The 14,191-nt window shown below is 48.6% G+C and overlaps 1 protein-coding gene across 1 annotated transcript in view; it reads right to left on the reverse strand.

Moving 5' to 3' along the window:
• Positions 1 to 13,896, reverse strand: part of CCDC12 (coiled-coil domain containing 12) — a 34,526-nt gene extending 20,630 nt beyond the window's left edge. The window contains exon 1 of the mRNA XM_052692448.1: positions 13,745 to 13,896. Coding sequence (XP_052548408.1) covers positions 13,745 to 13,867 — 123 coding nt within the window. The 5' untranslated portion in view covers positions 13,868 to 13,896. The remainder of the gene's footprint in view (positions 1 to 13,744) is intronic.
• Between the last annotated feature and the right edge of the window lie 295 nt (positions 13,897 to 14,191).

The raw sequence follows: 14,191 nt of genomic DNA on the forward strand, positions 1-14,191 counted from the left end.
CCCATCACAATTCATTCTGCCAACAACAAAAACCCCTCCACGTGAACCTCGTCTATCAACTACATATTTGCAAGGCTCCTCAGCAAGAGCTGCTGATGTACAGCACCTAACACTCAAGAATCATCAGAATCTCTCCAAACAATAAAGCCTCTTAACTCAAGAATTAATTCTCCCTCTGAGTCCCCATCACGTCATCTTTGCTTGCTCACTGTGCGACCTTTCTACTGCACAGAAGAGGGGAAAAACCTTTAAAAAAGAAACAAAAGCACCTATTAGTGATATTCAAGCTACCTGTAGCAGGTTTGGACAATGCTCCAGTTATCTTGGAGAACTGGATAGGTTTTTTCCCCCGACAAGGGAGGGAAGAGAAAGCCAGGAGGGCTGGCCTGGAGTTGAGAGACATTCCAGTGGGTTAATGTGTCACCTCTGTTGTTCCAGAACAAAAGCAGAAACAAAACCAAACGCTACACATGAGCGGTTTCATTTCTCCCAAGAAGCAGTAGAAACAAAAAAAGAGATAAAGACCACAGCCAGGCTCATGCTTATACACCAGGACCCTGCTGAAGGAAGAACATCCATGCATTAATCTTTCCAGTTCCATATTTATACCAAAAAATAAAATCAAATCAGCAGGCATTTTCACAAATGCAAATCACAGCTCTGCACACGCTAATTACGCAGTGCTGCTTGGGTGCAAGACAAACCTCACTCTGCATTTTTGCAGTTGATGATTAACCTATTTTCTGGAGTCTGTTTTTCCCCTTCATAAATTAAACAAGGAAAAACAGAAAGGCAACACCAGCAGCACAGGCACCACTCCCCAGCCATGGTCTTCCCTGCACCTTGCATCTGACTTTGATCTTGCAGGCAGAAGGATGCTGGGGGAAACACACTCATGGAGATCACCAGGACCACCCCTGTTAGTCTGATAAATTGCTTGGAGGCTACAAGGTACTAAACGATGTTTAAAAGAAAACTTTGCTATTACTGAGCAGCAGCCTAATGTACAGATTGCTAAAAGATGGCCCAGCAACATACAGACATTCATTCGTGCTCTTTACGACACGTTATTCCAGCAATGAGATTTTAATTTCCCATCCATGAAATCAGGGTGTTTCAGTACTACTCCAGAGATATTGTGAGGCTGAACAAGCACAGCCTTATCAAATACTGATGACATAGGAGGTGCAACCCAGGTTTTCACATCTAGCACAGGAGTAATTGGGCATGGCAGGGACATGAGCTTTTAACAACTGTAGTTCTGTTCCATGCTCCATGCAAGGTCATGGTCAATGGAGCCCCTCTAGCCACACACGTAACAAAATGCTGAACTGAAAAGTAAGAGTTTCTTGCAGATATCCTGGCACAAAGCTTTCTGAGGTTGTTATGGGGCAGTGGTGAGCCCCCCTGTGTCCAACACAACAGCTTACAGTCCATAACTTGCCTGGAAATTCAGTTAAAGGAGATTCTGGATTTGGATGGATGTTCAGTTCAGGGTCTCAAGGTTTTAAAGAAAGGTATATGGAAAAATGGAGCTTCTGCTCTTCTCCAAATTCTTCATATAGCCACAAATGAGCTGAAATCACATGGGAACAAAGAAAGATTCCTCTCCTACCTGCATCCAAGAATAAGGCTGCAGGATGAAACTAACCCACTGCAATTCCCCAAACCAGGCACAGGCTGGTGAAAGCTCAAATCGTGCAGAACAAAGTGTTTCCTTCTCCCATACACTCCTGTCCACCTGCAATATTTGGAGCACTGTACATAATGGATCAGTACTGCTGTTCTCTTCTTGCTGGAGAGCTTTTAGTTAGCCATCCACTAGCTTTTCTATCACTGCTATCAACTGCAGCTTTAAGAGGGTGGGTTTAGATTAGACATCAGGAAGAGATTCTTCACCATGAGAACAGTGAGGTGCTGGCACAGGCTGCCAGAGCAGCTGTAATGCATCCTTGCCCACAGTACCCAAGGCCACAGATGGGGCTGTGAGCACTTGGGCTGCACAGGGGCTGGGCAGACTCTAAGGTCCCTTCCAACCCAAACTATGCTGGGATCCTGCAATAATCCCATCGCATTCCATTACTTCTATGTGGGTTCTGGTTTAGAAAAGAAACAAGTCACCTTTCCACCACACCAAGCCCAGCCCCACCTGCAGAAAAGCTCAGTTCCCACCAGCCCAGCTCAGACTGCTGCCCTCCAAGGTGACCATACCACCACCACCCATGTCCCCATCCAGCCCCATTCATTTCTGCTGGCCACACCTCACCTCGCCCCATGGGAAACCACTTCAAGGACTTGCCCTCCCACAAGCCCTAACCCAAACAAATAGAACAAAAGGAGACAAAAAAAGCCTCTTAGCTTCCTGAACCAGTTCGTACCAGGGTCACACACAGGCTATCAGCTGGAAAGGTACAACAGGTCATCAGACCAAACCCAAAAACCACAGTTTCACCAACGCACAAAATCCAGTGCTTAAAGGTAGGCATCCTCCCCACGTGCCAGGTCCAGGAACCAAAGCAGACAGAAACCAAGCATTTCATATTCCTGCTGGGTTGGTTTCCACCCAATCCCATTGATCTGAAGCTCAGTTCCCCAGCCCAGCACAGGACCTAGCAGAGCTGGCTGACATCTGCACAGAAACATCTTGGGAATCAGAGCAGAAGCAAAGAACTTGTCTTTATTTGGATCCCTTGCATAAAACCTGGCAAACAGTGCTCAGAGGAGCCAGCTATTACTATCACTGTTTGTCACAGCAAGGAGCTGGCAATAAGCAGACATGAATTTTTGACTATGCACATTCCTATGGGAAACAGATGCACTTTCCTATCCCAACAAGTGCTCCTCGTTCCACGGGGCTGACAGCAGAGGTGTGCAGACAGAACACTGCTCAGCTTCAGGGCAGGACAAACAAAGTGAGATCTTGAGAATACGCTGCTTTTTTAGATTTCTCTATTCACAGAATCATCCAATTAGGAAAAGACCTCCAAGATCACCTAGTCTAACCACCAACCCACCATGCCAACCACATCACTCAGTGTGACATCCACCCTCTTCTTGAAAACCTTTGGGGATGGTGACTCCACCACCTCCCTGGGCAGCTTGTTGCAACAAACAGCTCTGTCTGTGCATAGCAGGAAAGAAAGAGCTGCCTGCAGTTTGCCTTGCCAAGAAGCAGTTCCAGCAAGCTCCAGATCCCAGATAATTGCAGAAAGGCTTTGGTTGAAAAGGAATCTCAAGTGTTTTCCTGTTCCAACCCACTTGCCACAGACAGGATTGCCAACCACTACATCAGACACCGGGCCAGGCTGCTCAGGGCACCATCTAACCTGACCTTGAACACTTCCAGGGATGGGACATCCACAACTTCTCTGGGCACCTCACCACAAAACAGTGCCCAAGCCCTGCTCACTCTAGAGATGAGCAACAGTTGCACAGACCCTGAGGCAGCCTGTGGATGACCTGCTTCTCTCCACGTGGCATATTACAGCAGTGCCTATAGCAGCTCCAGAGACAAGAGGGCTGAGGAGCGTTTCCCAAAGCCATCCACCCGCTCCCAGCTGCCTGCCTATTTGTGCATTGCTGGTGGAAGCACGATCATTTTGTCTGCAGGCTTCCATCTCCAGCCATTCGAGCACTGCAGCGATAGTTTATTACTTTCCTAATAAAGCCTGAATAGAAATGAAGCCTTTGTAGCCCTAAGTGTGTGCTTTATTCTCGCTGTAATAACCTTACTACGCTCTGTTTCCACAGCAACTGTTTTCTCAGCCACTTCATCCCTCTGCTTCCAGGAACGCAGGCTGCTCGCTCCACTGACATAAAAGCCCAGCAGAAAGCACGAGGAGGGCAGCAAGCCAAGCTGTAGGGCCACAGACTGTCCTGGACAGGACCGTGAACCATTTGGTCACTCATTGGCACTCATGAATTCACCGACCCCAGGAACAGCAAGGATGTGACCTGCAGGAAAAGGAGCGAGAAGCAAGGGGAGGTAAATCTCTTTGGTGCAGCCCTGCAGAGGAAAACGTCAACCCTGCAGCCTCCCTCCTGCCTCCCTCGTGAGCCCATGCAGGCGTGGAGGGGCAGGGAGCCACAAACCGAAAGCAACGTTGAACAGAAACAAAGGACTGGGTGTGAGCCAAGCTGATTTTTTCAACGTGATGCATGACACAGCCACAAAAGCTTTAGTAGCAGCGTGGGGATGCAAAGAGAAAAGCAGGTGGAGGTGCTTCCTTCCCCACCACATGCAGTCTGAATGCTGTAGTCCCATCGGGAAGGCTCTCGTTTTTCTCCCTCTGGCTTTTCAAGCTCTGCTTGAGGCTTTCTGGCCAAGACAGCAAAATAACAGCTCTGTGGTTGTCACACTTGTTTGGTTTCCAAGGGCTCAGTGGAAAGGCCCCTGCCCTGCTCAGGTCAGTCCATACATTACCTCGCAGGCCAGGTTGCTCCATACAGTGTACCACTTTACTGATGGCTCCCTCTGGAAAATGAGTGGCATTCCCTTGTGCCACGACAGCAGATATTCTGCTCTGAAAGGATAGGAACAGGCAGGCCATTTAAATGGGAGATTATCTCAGAGGAGATCCCTGGCGTTTAGCTGCAATAATAATCAAACACTGCCTGAGAAGAGTTTAATAGCTGCAAAGCTAAACACAAAAGGAGAAAAGCCTGCACGTCCATGGTAGCATCTATCCACAACTGTAAAGGTCTCTTTGCCTCTTCTCTTCGTGCCTTCACACAAAATTCCCCACAGTCCCAAGCAGGATCCCTGCAGCACAGCTGAGGATGCATAGCTGGAGCCAAGGTATCTCCCTACAGGCACTGCTGCTGCTCCCCCCCACACCTTGCTTTGCACAAAGCAGTGGGAATAATCTGAAGCTGCCACGCATTGCAGCTTTAGGCACAAAGCCATAACTATCCCAAGAGAGACAAGAACAAAGGCAAAAGGAAGAGTAGTGTGTCTTGTCATACGTGCTGCACAAGATCAAATTGAAAAGAGCCATCTGTGTGGGTAAAATCTGGATATTTACAACATTTTCTTATTTCAGCTTGTCCTTAGCTTTTGGCTGGCCTTATATCTCTGCGCTGCTTTCACTATCAGCCCTGATTACACCTTCCAAATGCCTTGCTGCTAAAGGTCACTTGATTATTGCTTATTAAAGTGTCCTCTGCAGCTGCCCCAAATCCACTGAGGAATGCACTTGCTGCTTAGATCAGCTCTGGAGCCTCATTTCTGAGCCATGACTGCAGCTTAAGGGCTGTCTGAAGTTCGGATACGTTACTTTTCCCGTCGGCATTTGTATTTCAAATCATTTTCTTCCAGCTGAAAACACATTACCCTTGAAAGGCTCCCACTTTGTGCCAGACCAGCTGAATAGCAAGAAGATTTGCATTTGTTGTACTTCTGAAACAGAGGGCATCGGGAAAACAAGCATCAAGCCCCAGGTGGAAAAAAAACCAACCACCTAAATGAAATTGTGAGTTGTCAAAGGAAAGAAAAGCTTTGGAAGCACCCAAAGAATCCAAAATGGAATCCAACACTTCCATGGAAATACAAGTTTCCAACCGGCCTTTAACTACATTATTCTTTTTCAGCAAACACCCCCTTGAATTCAACCACCATTTTAAAAACTTAAGAGCTCAGGACCACACTTAGGACTCACCCAGGGGGTAGTGATGCACTGGCACAGGTTGCCCAAGGAGGCTGTGGATGCCCCATCCCTGCAGGCATTCAAGGCCAGGCTGGATGTGGCTCTGGGCAGCCTGGGCTGCTGGTTGGTGACCTGCACACAGCAGAGGGTTGGAACTGGATGAGCATTGTGCTCCTTTTCAACCCAGGCCATTCTGTGATTCTATGAAGCTTCATTCCCAGTAACACATGTTCTTTCAAGAAGAGATGCCAAGGGAAATTCCTGCAGCAACTGCTGTAGGTTTACATTCAGCAAAAGCAGGCAGGACTGCTTTCCTTCTGGATTTGTCTCATGGGTAACTGAAGTACCTACAGAACAAGGAATTTAGGGATGAGTTCATTTATTTGAATGTTAAATGAGATTTCCCCAAAGGAGAGTTTACACATGGTTTTCCCCAGCCACATTCCAAGCCAGTGCCACAGAGCAGCACATCCCTCTGGAGCTCCCACTATCAGCTGGAGATGAAAAGAGGCTCCATGTCACTCAGCATTTCCAAGGAGCCATTCAAAAGCTTCAGTAAAAAAAAGCCATAGCAGGAGGCACAGCTGGGACTCCTGTGCTGCAGATTAAAGGAGCCAAGCTTTCAGCACCGTGGTTGGTGTTGAAAAGGAACAGTTAATCGTTTTTCCTTTTTTCATGGCTTGAGATGAAAAGAGAAAAATTATGTAAAAACCCTCTGTCCATTACCATGGCAATGCAAAAGTAACTCAAGATTAACGAGCACCAGGGAAAATCGGAGCTTATCGACTTTCTGCCCCTTCCTGCTGCCTCGGCCTGAGCACTTCACACTCAGCTGCCTCCTGCTCTTCGTGGAGGCCAAACGCTGCACCCCACAAGCTGGATTTCCATGGGGGAAAAAAGCACTATGAAACCTAAAATCTGGTGGAGAAAAGCAGAGGAGCAAAGCATCTCTCAGCACGTCCATGGAGCTCAATTCACCCAGCCAGCTCGCAGCCGAAACCTCTGTTCACAGTGTCACAAAGGCAGTTGTAGGAAGTTTCCTCTCAGCACTGTCCCTCACCACCCAAATGAACACAATAGCAAATGTGCCACAGCATTTCCTCTCGTTTCAACAAGCAGGAATTATTTCGACAGCTCCAACAGAAGAGCAAAGCCAGGTTACATGCAATAGCCAAGACAGAGCTCACCAGCACTCCAGTATCTACAGCTAAAAATAAGCAGCTGCAGGGAAAGCACTCGGCTCCTTGCAAGAGATAACGCGTGGGCTTCTTTATTTCACTAATTCTTTGCTCTGCTGGTGCTATGCAAAATGCCCTTCAAATCCTTTACTAACTATATATAGACTTCATTGAAACTAAACTCCTAAGGTAAAAGCATTTGAGACACTGCATGAGTGTATTCAAGCCAAAAGAGAGGCCTGAGATCTTCCCTCTCCCGTCCCTTGAGCTGGACTCAATGATCCTTATGGGTTCCCTTCCACACTGCACCAGTGTCCACCTAGCTCCAAAGCAGCAGATGTGGACACATCAGAGTGCTGGTTTCAAGGGCAACCTGTGGGTAAGCGTTTCATAAATACAAATAACTGCAGTTAATTATCAACTAGTTTAGCAGAAAGTTGCTGGTTTTTGCATGCTAAGGTGTGGAACTGCTACAATCCTCAGCTTTCCAGATTCAGAGAGGTTCAGGAAATCAGGCTTCTTTGTGTTCTGCTTCAAAACAGATCCTTGGCTAATGGTAAGAAACAGCTACTTACCATTGTATTTCACGTCTGTAGAGTGAGGTCAAAGCTCAAAAAAATCAGCAAAAAGAGGGGAAAAAGTCTGAGAAACATAATGTTCTAATCTGATTTTCAGCCATTAGGCAAGAAAAAAAGATATAGGAACCAGCAGATAATCTGGGTTTACTACACAATATGAGGATAAAGCCTCAGCTTTAGGTGATATCAGCACAAGTCTCAGGCAAACAGAGCATTGCCAAACCAGTTCAATGCAAACCTACATTCAGCAGAAGTCTTCATTTCCCCCCCTGCTGCCCCTCAAGAGCTGGCATTGCTCGTTTCTCACTCCCTTCCAAACCAAAAAACCTTATGCCGGGAAAGACCAACGTCACTGCGTGACTTCCACAGAGCTCCCAGCAAAAAGAACTTGGTGGGGTTTTCCTGTTCATTGAAGGCAGCAGTGAAAACCCCAGCCAAGCCTGGACCGTGGAACTGGCCGGCTTCAGAGAGCTGTTCAAACATTCCAAACTGGCAAAAACATGCACAGCTCTGCTCAGTGCTGCACAACTTCCCGGCCCGCTTCCTCTTCCCCAGCACAGAGGCAGAGTTTACCTTCATGACAACTCCCAGCAGCTTTTCCCATGGCTTCCTGCAGGCTTGCAGATAAAGGCTGCTGGGTTTGTTTTCCCTCGTTTCGCCTTCCTCTGTTTCAGATTTGTTTGGGTGTAACACAGGGATGGACAATCCCAGAGCTGGCAGAACTCTTTGAGATTCCTTCCTAAATCATCCCAAAGCCAGCCTGCATGACATCCTGACACCCAGGGAAGAATCCAAGGGCTCCAAAGTACCAAACGAAGCCTTGCTGCCATCCAAGAAGGTGAGACAGATGTGGAAACTTGGGAGCAGCTGCTATGAGACATTCTGATCTGACTTAGGGAGGAGAAAAGAAAAAGAAAAAAAAAAAAGAGGAAAGCTTGCAAAGTAAAGATTTCACTCAATTTGAAACGATATTTCTTTGCCAGAACAGGAAGTAATATTCTGTATGCCAACAAGTCAGAGCCACAATGTGATTACGTGTGACTGAAAGCCAATTCAATTTAAATTTAGGAAGGAAATGACCTCTCTGATGCTGTACCTGATTCTGTGTATTACCTTGCAACTGCAAACTTTGCTGTTGCCAAGGCTGGGCATTTAGTCCGGAACTTCAGCATCACCTTGTGTGCTATTTTAATCACATTTATATAAGCAAACATCAACTGACACGAGCCTCACGTGGAAATTATGCCCAGAACCCAAAGAATCCCAATTTTTATGGAGTAAAAAGAACATTTCCTGGCAATAAATAAAAAACACAGTGCACAAGAGGATGCATCAGGCTTTGATACGCTTGGTCATTACCTCATTCATTTCCTCACTAATTGGGAAAAGATGAGCATCACCTTCAAGCCAAAATGGAGTGCACTGAGTAATTTACAGAGCAGAACAGGAAGAAGTTCCTTGTTTGACCTCGAGCAACGTGTGAATTGCAGCACCTGCCGTCCTGAGAGCCCAAGCACTGCACCATCATGGCAGGAGAACAGCAGCAGTTCCCATCTTCTCCCCTTTCAGGGTTTGGGGGCTGCAGAAGGCATGGGAAAGGCACGGGTGGTTTGAGGACAGCACTTGCAGGCAAGATGATTCACAATGAAATCCAGCAGCAACTCAAGTCTTGCAGAAGGGTTTTACAAGGACGCATCACTGAGCAATAAGGCAACAAGTGAAATTCAGAGCCTGATGTACAGCAATGCACAGGGGGTAAAAATATATATATATCATTCTGGCAGCACTTACACAGGGAATGGGTCCCCCAATGAGCCTTGCTGTTTGGGAGGTGCTGGGACAGCTGAGGGGGAACCCATGCAAATGTCAGCTCAGTGCTGAGCAGCAACCAGAAAAATCACATCAGGATTGCACTGAGCACTCATACGTGTGCAGCCAAACAGCCTGGGCAGTAAGGAATGCAGTGAGGAGAGGTGGGATCTTTTACACAGAGGCTGGTGGAACTGGGAAAGAAAAGTAGGCATGCCCTGATAAATAAAACTAGGAAATGGTGTGCCAGCACTGCAAACCAACACAGCCCCCACATGCTGAGCACCACACACAGTCACAGAGCCCCTCTCAGCAAAGGGGCATCTCTGAAGTCAAGAAGATACACAGGAATATCATAAAGACAGTTCAGAGATATCTGTGTATGAAGACAGACCCCACAGACCCCAATTTGCATCTGGATGAGATGAACAGTGCTATAAGATCATGAAGACAAAACAGCTATTTCATGTTTCTCATTAGATCTGCAAAAGGAGCATCCCAGCTCCTCTTTAGATGAGAGTTGTGAAAACTCTCATCTAATAGGTTTAACAGGTGAAGTTGGGTTTTTTTTTTTAAATTAAACTGCAGAACTCTGTCTTGGGATGCTGCAAAAGCCAAGTGTAAGCAGAGACTTAAAGGGCTTGGATAAACTCAGCAGGACAAGTCAACCAAGAGCCACTAAACACAACACATCTCCGGTGTGACTAAGGAAGTGTCTACCTTCCCTCTGTAGGAACTCGCTCCTCTCTGCTGCAAGCAGGCTGCTTCTGGCAGTTAGGAGCTCACCCTGTGGATCCTGCCTCCCCTGGTCCTGCTGCAGCAGCAGCCACCTGTTTTAGACTCTTCTGAAATAATTCAGAAGGCTCTCAGCCACCAGCTGATCCCTGTCAGCAAAATCAAGAAGTCACCGTTTAGCTCACACTCATGATGACCTAATGTGGGCTTATTTACCAGGATACATTTCTCAGGAAGCTCTGCTCCCTCTAAACTTGCCAGAAGAAAGGAAGGAGCCTTTCGTTTCAGTAGCTTTTCTTCCCAGTGAGGCTAAGAAGGGCAGCATCCCACTTTGCCCCTGGCCTGTCCACACAGCTTCTATTGGAGCTATCAAACCCCAAAGGAAATAGACACCCTCCCACATTACTGGACTAACCCTGATCAACAAATTGAGGATGATGTGGCAGAAGGGGAGCAGAGCTCACACCTTAGTAGCCTGAGAGAAAAAGAAATAACCAACACAAGGGCTTGCAGAGACACACTGAATCACTGCAGCCTTGCTTGGTATCACCGCTGAGGCACTGGCTGCCAAGTTTCTCCCATTTGCTGCATTCTTCTTTCATCTGCAGTAAAAATCCCTATTTTGAAGTAACAAGAACAGATATCACACAGGACAGAGACCCAGAGACACCACTGGGGCTCGGCAAGAGGGTTTGGTCACACAAGAGGTAGGTCACCAAGAAAAACATGGCACAAGCATCCCCACCACGCCTGCTTCTCTGCTCCTCCCATCCCTGCATCCAGGGACAAAAGGCTTCACTCCAGAGCACTGTGTTGCTCCACACCATCTTTTCCCCTCAGAAAGCCCTGGTACTCCTCACTGATCTGCAGTGAACCCCAAATCCCACCCCCTCCCCCACTGCTTGCATCCCCTTTTATCAAATCCTTTCATTCCAGAACCCATTCCTCACGCTGAGGATGCCCTCTTAACCCATTCTCTGTAATCTCCACTTTTCCCCTCCTATCCCAAGCTCCCTCACTACTCCTTCCCCACAATCATCCCTTCACCCTGCTCTCCTCCTTACCCCCCACGCTCCTAAAAGCTGCCTGGCCACCTCACACAGCCTCAGTCCCACTACCACTCACAGCTACACTCCAAGCACCCTAACAAACCGCCTGCACCAAACACCATCATTTTCCCCTAAACACGACACAGCCTCCTTGCTTACCCATCCTCTGCACTCCACAACTTGAACCCTCAAACCACAGACTCAAAAGCTTTTCCACACAATGGAACACAAAGCCTTCTATGAACAGCTCTCTTTACAAGGAGCCGCTGTATCTTCACCACTTGTGTCTTCTTCTTGCTGATGCCACCCCAATGAACAAGTGGCTAATACATCTTTTCTTCCTAGACACCAAACCCTCCTCCTTGCCTCAGCATTTTCCATCATCCCTCTCCTCATCTCTTTCCTTCTGCTCCACGTCCACCTGTCCCCAGGGTGTCATGGCTTCCTGCTCTCAGTGGCACACAGAATCAAAGAATCATTAACACTGGAAAAGACCCCTAAGTTCTTCAAAGTCCAATCATCAACACATCCACACCACCCCACCAAGCCATGTACCCCAGTGCCACGTTTCCAACAGTTCTTGACCACCTCCAGTGACAGCAACTCTACCACTTCACTGGGAAGCCTCTTCCAGTGCCTGACCCACCCTTCCTCCCTCCTTGTTCCTCCACTGCTGATGGAGCTCTCCCAGGTCTCCATTTCTCCCTGTCCTATTTACAGAATCACAGAATCATTAAGGCTGGAAAAGACCAGTAAGATTATCTAGTCCAACTGTCAACCAATCATTATTATGGTCACTAAACAATCTCCCCAAGCACCACATATCCATCTCCAGGGACAGTGACTCCACAACTAGAATCATAAAATCACAAGGTTGGAAACGACCCGCAAGATCATCTAGTCCAACCGCCCTCCCATTACCATTGCTACCACAAACTGAACTGTATCTCCTCATCCAGCCATCTCCTGAACACTGCCAGGGACAGCAACTTTTCACCACCTCCCTGGGCAGCTTGTTCCATTACCTCACCACTCCTCCTGAGAAACTTTTCCTCATACACAACCTGAACCTCCTGTGGCATAACTTGAAGCCATCACCTCTTGCTTTATCTACCATGCTCAGTGGTAGAGTCCTGGGAGAAGCTCTGCAAGCCTTGTTAATCACAGAATTGACTCCCTGTTATGAGGCTTGCAAAAGCATTGACACTTCTGAGGTTTACCTTTCCTGGAGTAGGGTGTATACAGGCCTCACTCAGACTTCAGCAAAACAGCTTATTTACATTCCTCCTTATTGTATCTTCACCACTTGGTGGTCTTCCTGCCATTACCAAGGAACAAGTGGCTAATCATAGAACCACAGCATCATAGAATGGGTTTCATTGGGCTCCATCAAAAGAGGGGTGGCCAGCAGGGACAGGGAGGTGATTGTCCCCCTCTATTCTGCTCTACTGTTGTGAGGACCTATCTAGAATACTGCATCCAAGTGTGGAGCCCCCAGTCCAAAAAAAGACAGGGAGCTGTTTGAGAGGGTCCAGAAGAGGCCACAAAGATGATCAGGGGACTGGAGCATCTCCCCTGTGAAGACAGGCTGAGGGAGCTGGGCTTGTTCAGCTTGAAGAAAAGAAGGCTGCGGGGTGACCTCATGGCAGCCTTTCAATAGCTAAAGAGACCTTCTCCTGGCTGGTGCCCATTGTGCGCACGCTCATGGACCAGTGCTACGAGACACTGCAGTTGCAGCAGTTCCTGCCCTCGTTGCCTCCCACCAATGGCAGCCCCACGTTCTATGAGGACTTCCAGCAGTTCTGCACCACCCTTGAATGGAGGAGCTTCATTGAGAAGCACGTGGGTGCCGTGGGGTATGGGGTGGTATCGCTGGGGGTGTTGGGGAACCTCTCTGAAGCTTAAAGAGGGTCCAGAGGAGGGCTGCAAAGATGATCAGGGGACTGGAGCACCTCCCCTACGGAGATAGGCTGAGGGAGCTGGGCTTGTTCAGCCTGGAGGAAAGGAGGCAGCAGGGTGATCTCATTGCAGCCTTTGAGTACCTAAAGGGAGCCTACAAACAGGAGGGGAATCAACTCCTTGAAAGGGCAGATAACAGCAGGATGAGGGGAAATGGTTTTAAGTTGAGGGAGGGAAGATTTAGGTTGGATGTCAGGGGGAACTGTGAGAGTAGTGAGGTGCTGAAACAGGCTGTCCGGAGAAGTCGTGGATACCCCATCCCTGAAGGTGTCCAAGGCCAGGTTGGATGGGGCCCTGGGCAGCCTGGTCTGGTATATAATGTGCTCCAATAAATGTGGAGCTTGGTGGCCCCGCATATGGCAGGGGGGTTGGAGATTCGCGATCCTTGAGGTCCCTTCCAACTCTGGCCATTCTGTGATTTTGTGAAAGAATGGCTTGGGATGGAAAGGAGCTTATGGATCATTAAGTTCCAACCCTGTGCCACACGCAGGGCCACCAAACTCCACATTTAATACCAGACCAGGGCCCCATCAACCTGCCCTCGAACACCTCCAGGGATGGGGCACCCACAGCCTCTCCAGACAGCCTTGTGCCACAGCATCACCGCTTTTCAGGAAAAAAAAGTTATTCTTAATATCCAACCTGAGCCTCCCCTGGCACAATACGAGCCCACCGCCCCCCAGGACAGATCCTTTCTCCCCCCACCCTCCCTGGTTACAGGCCGCAGCCAGGCCCACCTCTACAAGCCGTACCCCGGAGCCCAGCCGCTCCCCCGTCCCTCCACCTCCCACCTGCATAGCTCTCTGCCGCAAGGCTCGCAGCCTTTCCTGCCTCCGCCGCGCTTCTTCCTCCAACCGCCCCAAGACGGGCTCAGCCTCCTCATCCTCCACGCTCCCTCCGCCGGGCGCCGCCATCTTGTCTCCCTCCCTCCCCGCCAACCCCAGTGCGCATGCGCGGCACTCGGGGGGGGGGGTGGGAGGGGGAGCAAAAAGGGGGGGGGGGGGTGTATTTGGGGGGGCACCCTTAAAAATTCAACATTAATAAATAATAAATAAAAACAAAGCAAACATAAAGATGGTTAAAAGGGCCCCCAATCTCTCTCTTCATTCAGTTGGGGGAGGGAGGGGGGGGGAAAGCTCTGTGCTGCGCTGGGGGAAATATCTTCTCCTTTACCCCCACCCTCAGAGATCTGCGGAGTGAGAATGGGGAGGAAGGGGGAATGGAGAAAAAGACGGGTG

This window comes from Tympanuchus pallidicinctus, unplaced genomic scaffold, assembly GCF_026119805.1.
Source record: "Tympanuchus pallidicinctus isolate F22 unplaced genomic scaffold, pur_lepc_1.0 scaffold3, whole genome shotgun sequence".
NCBI lineage: Eukaryota > Metazoa > Chordata > Aves > Galliformes > Phasianidae > Tympanuchus > Tympanuchus pallidicinctus.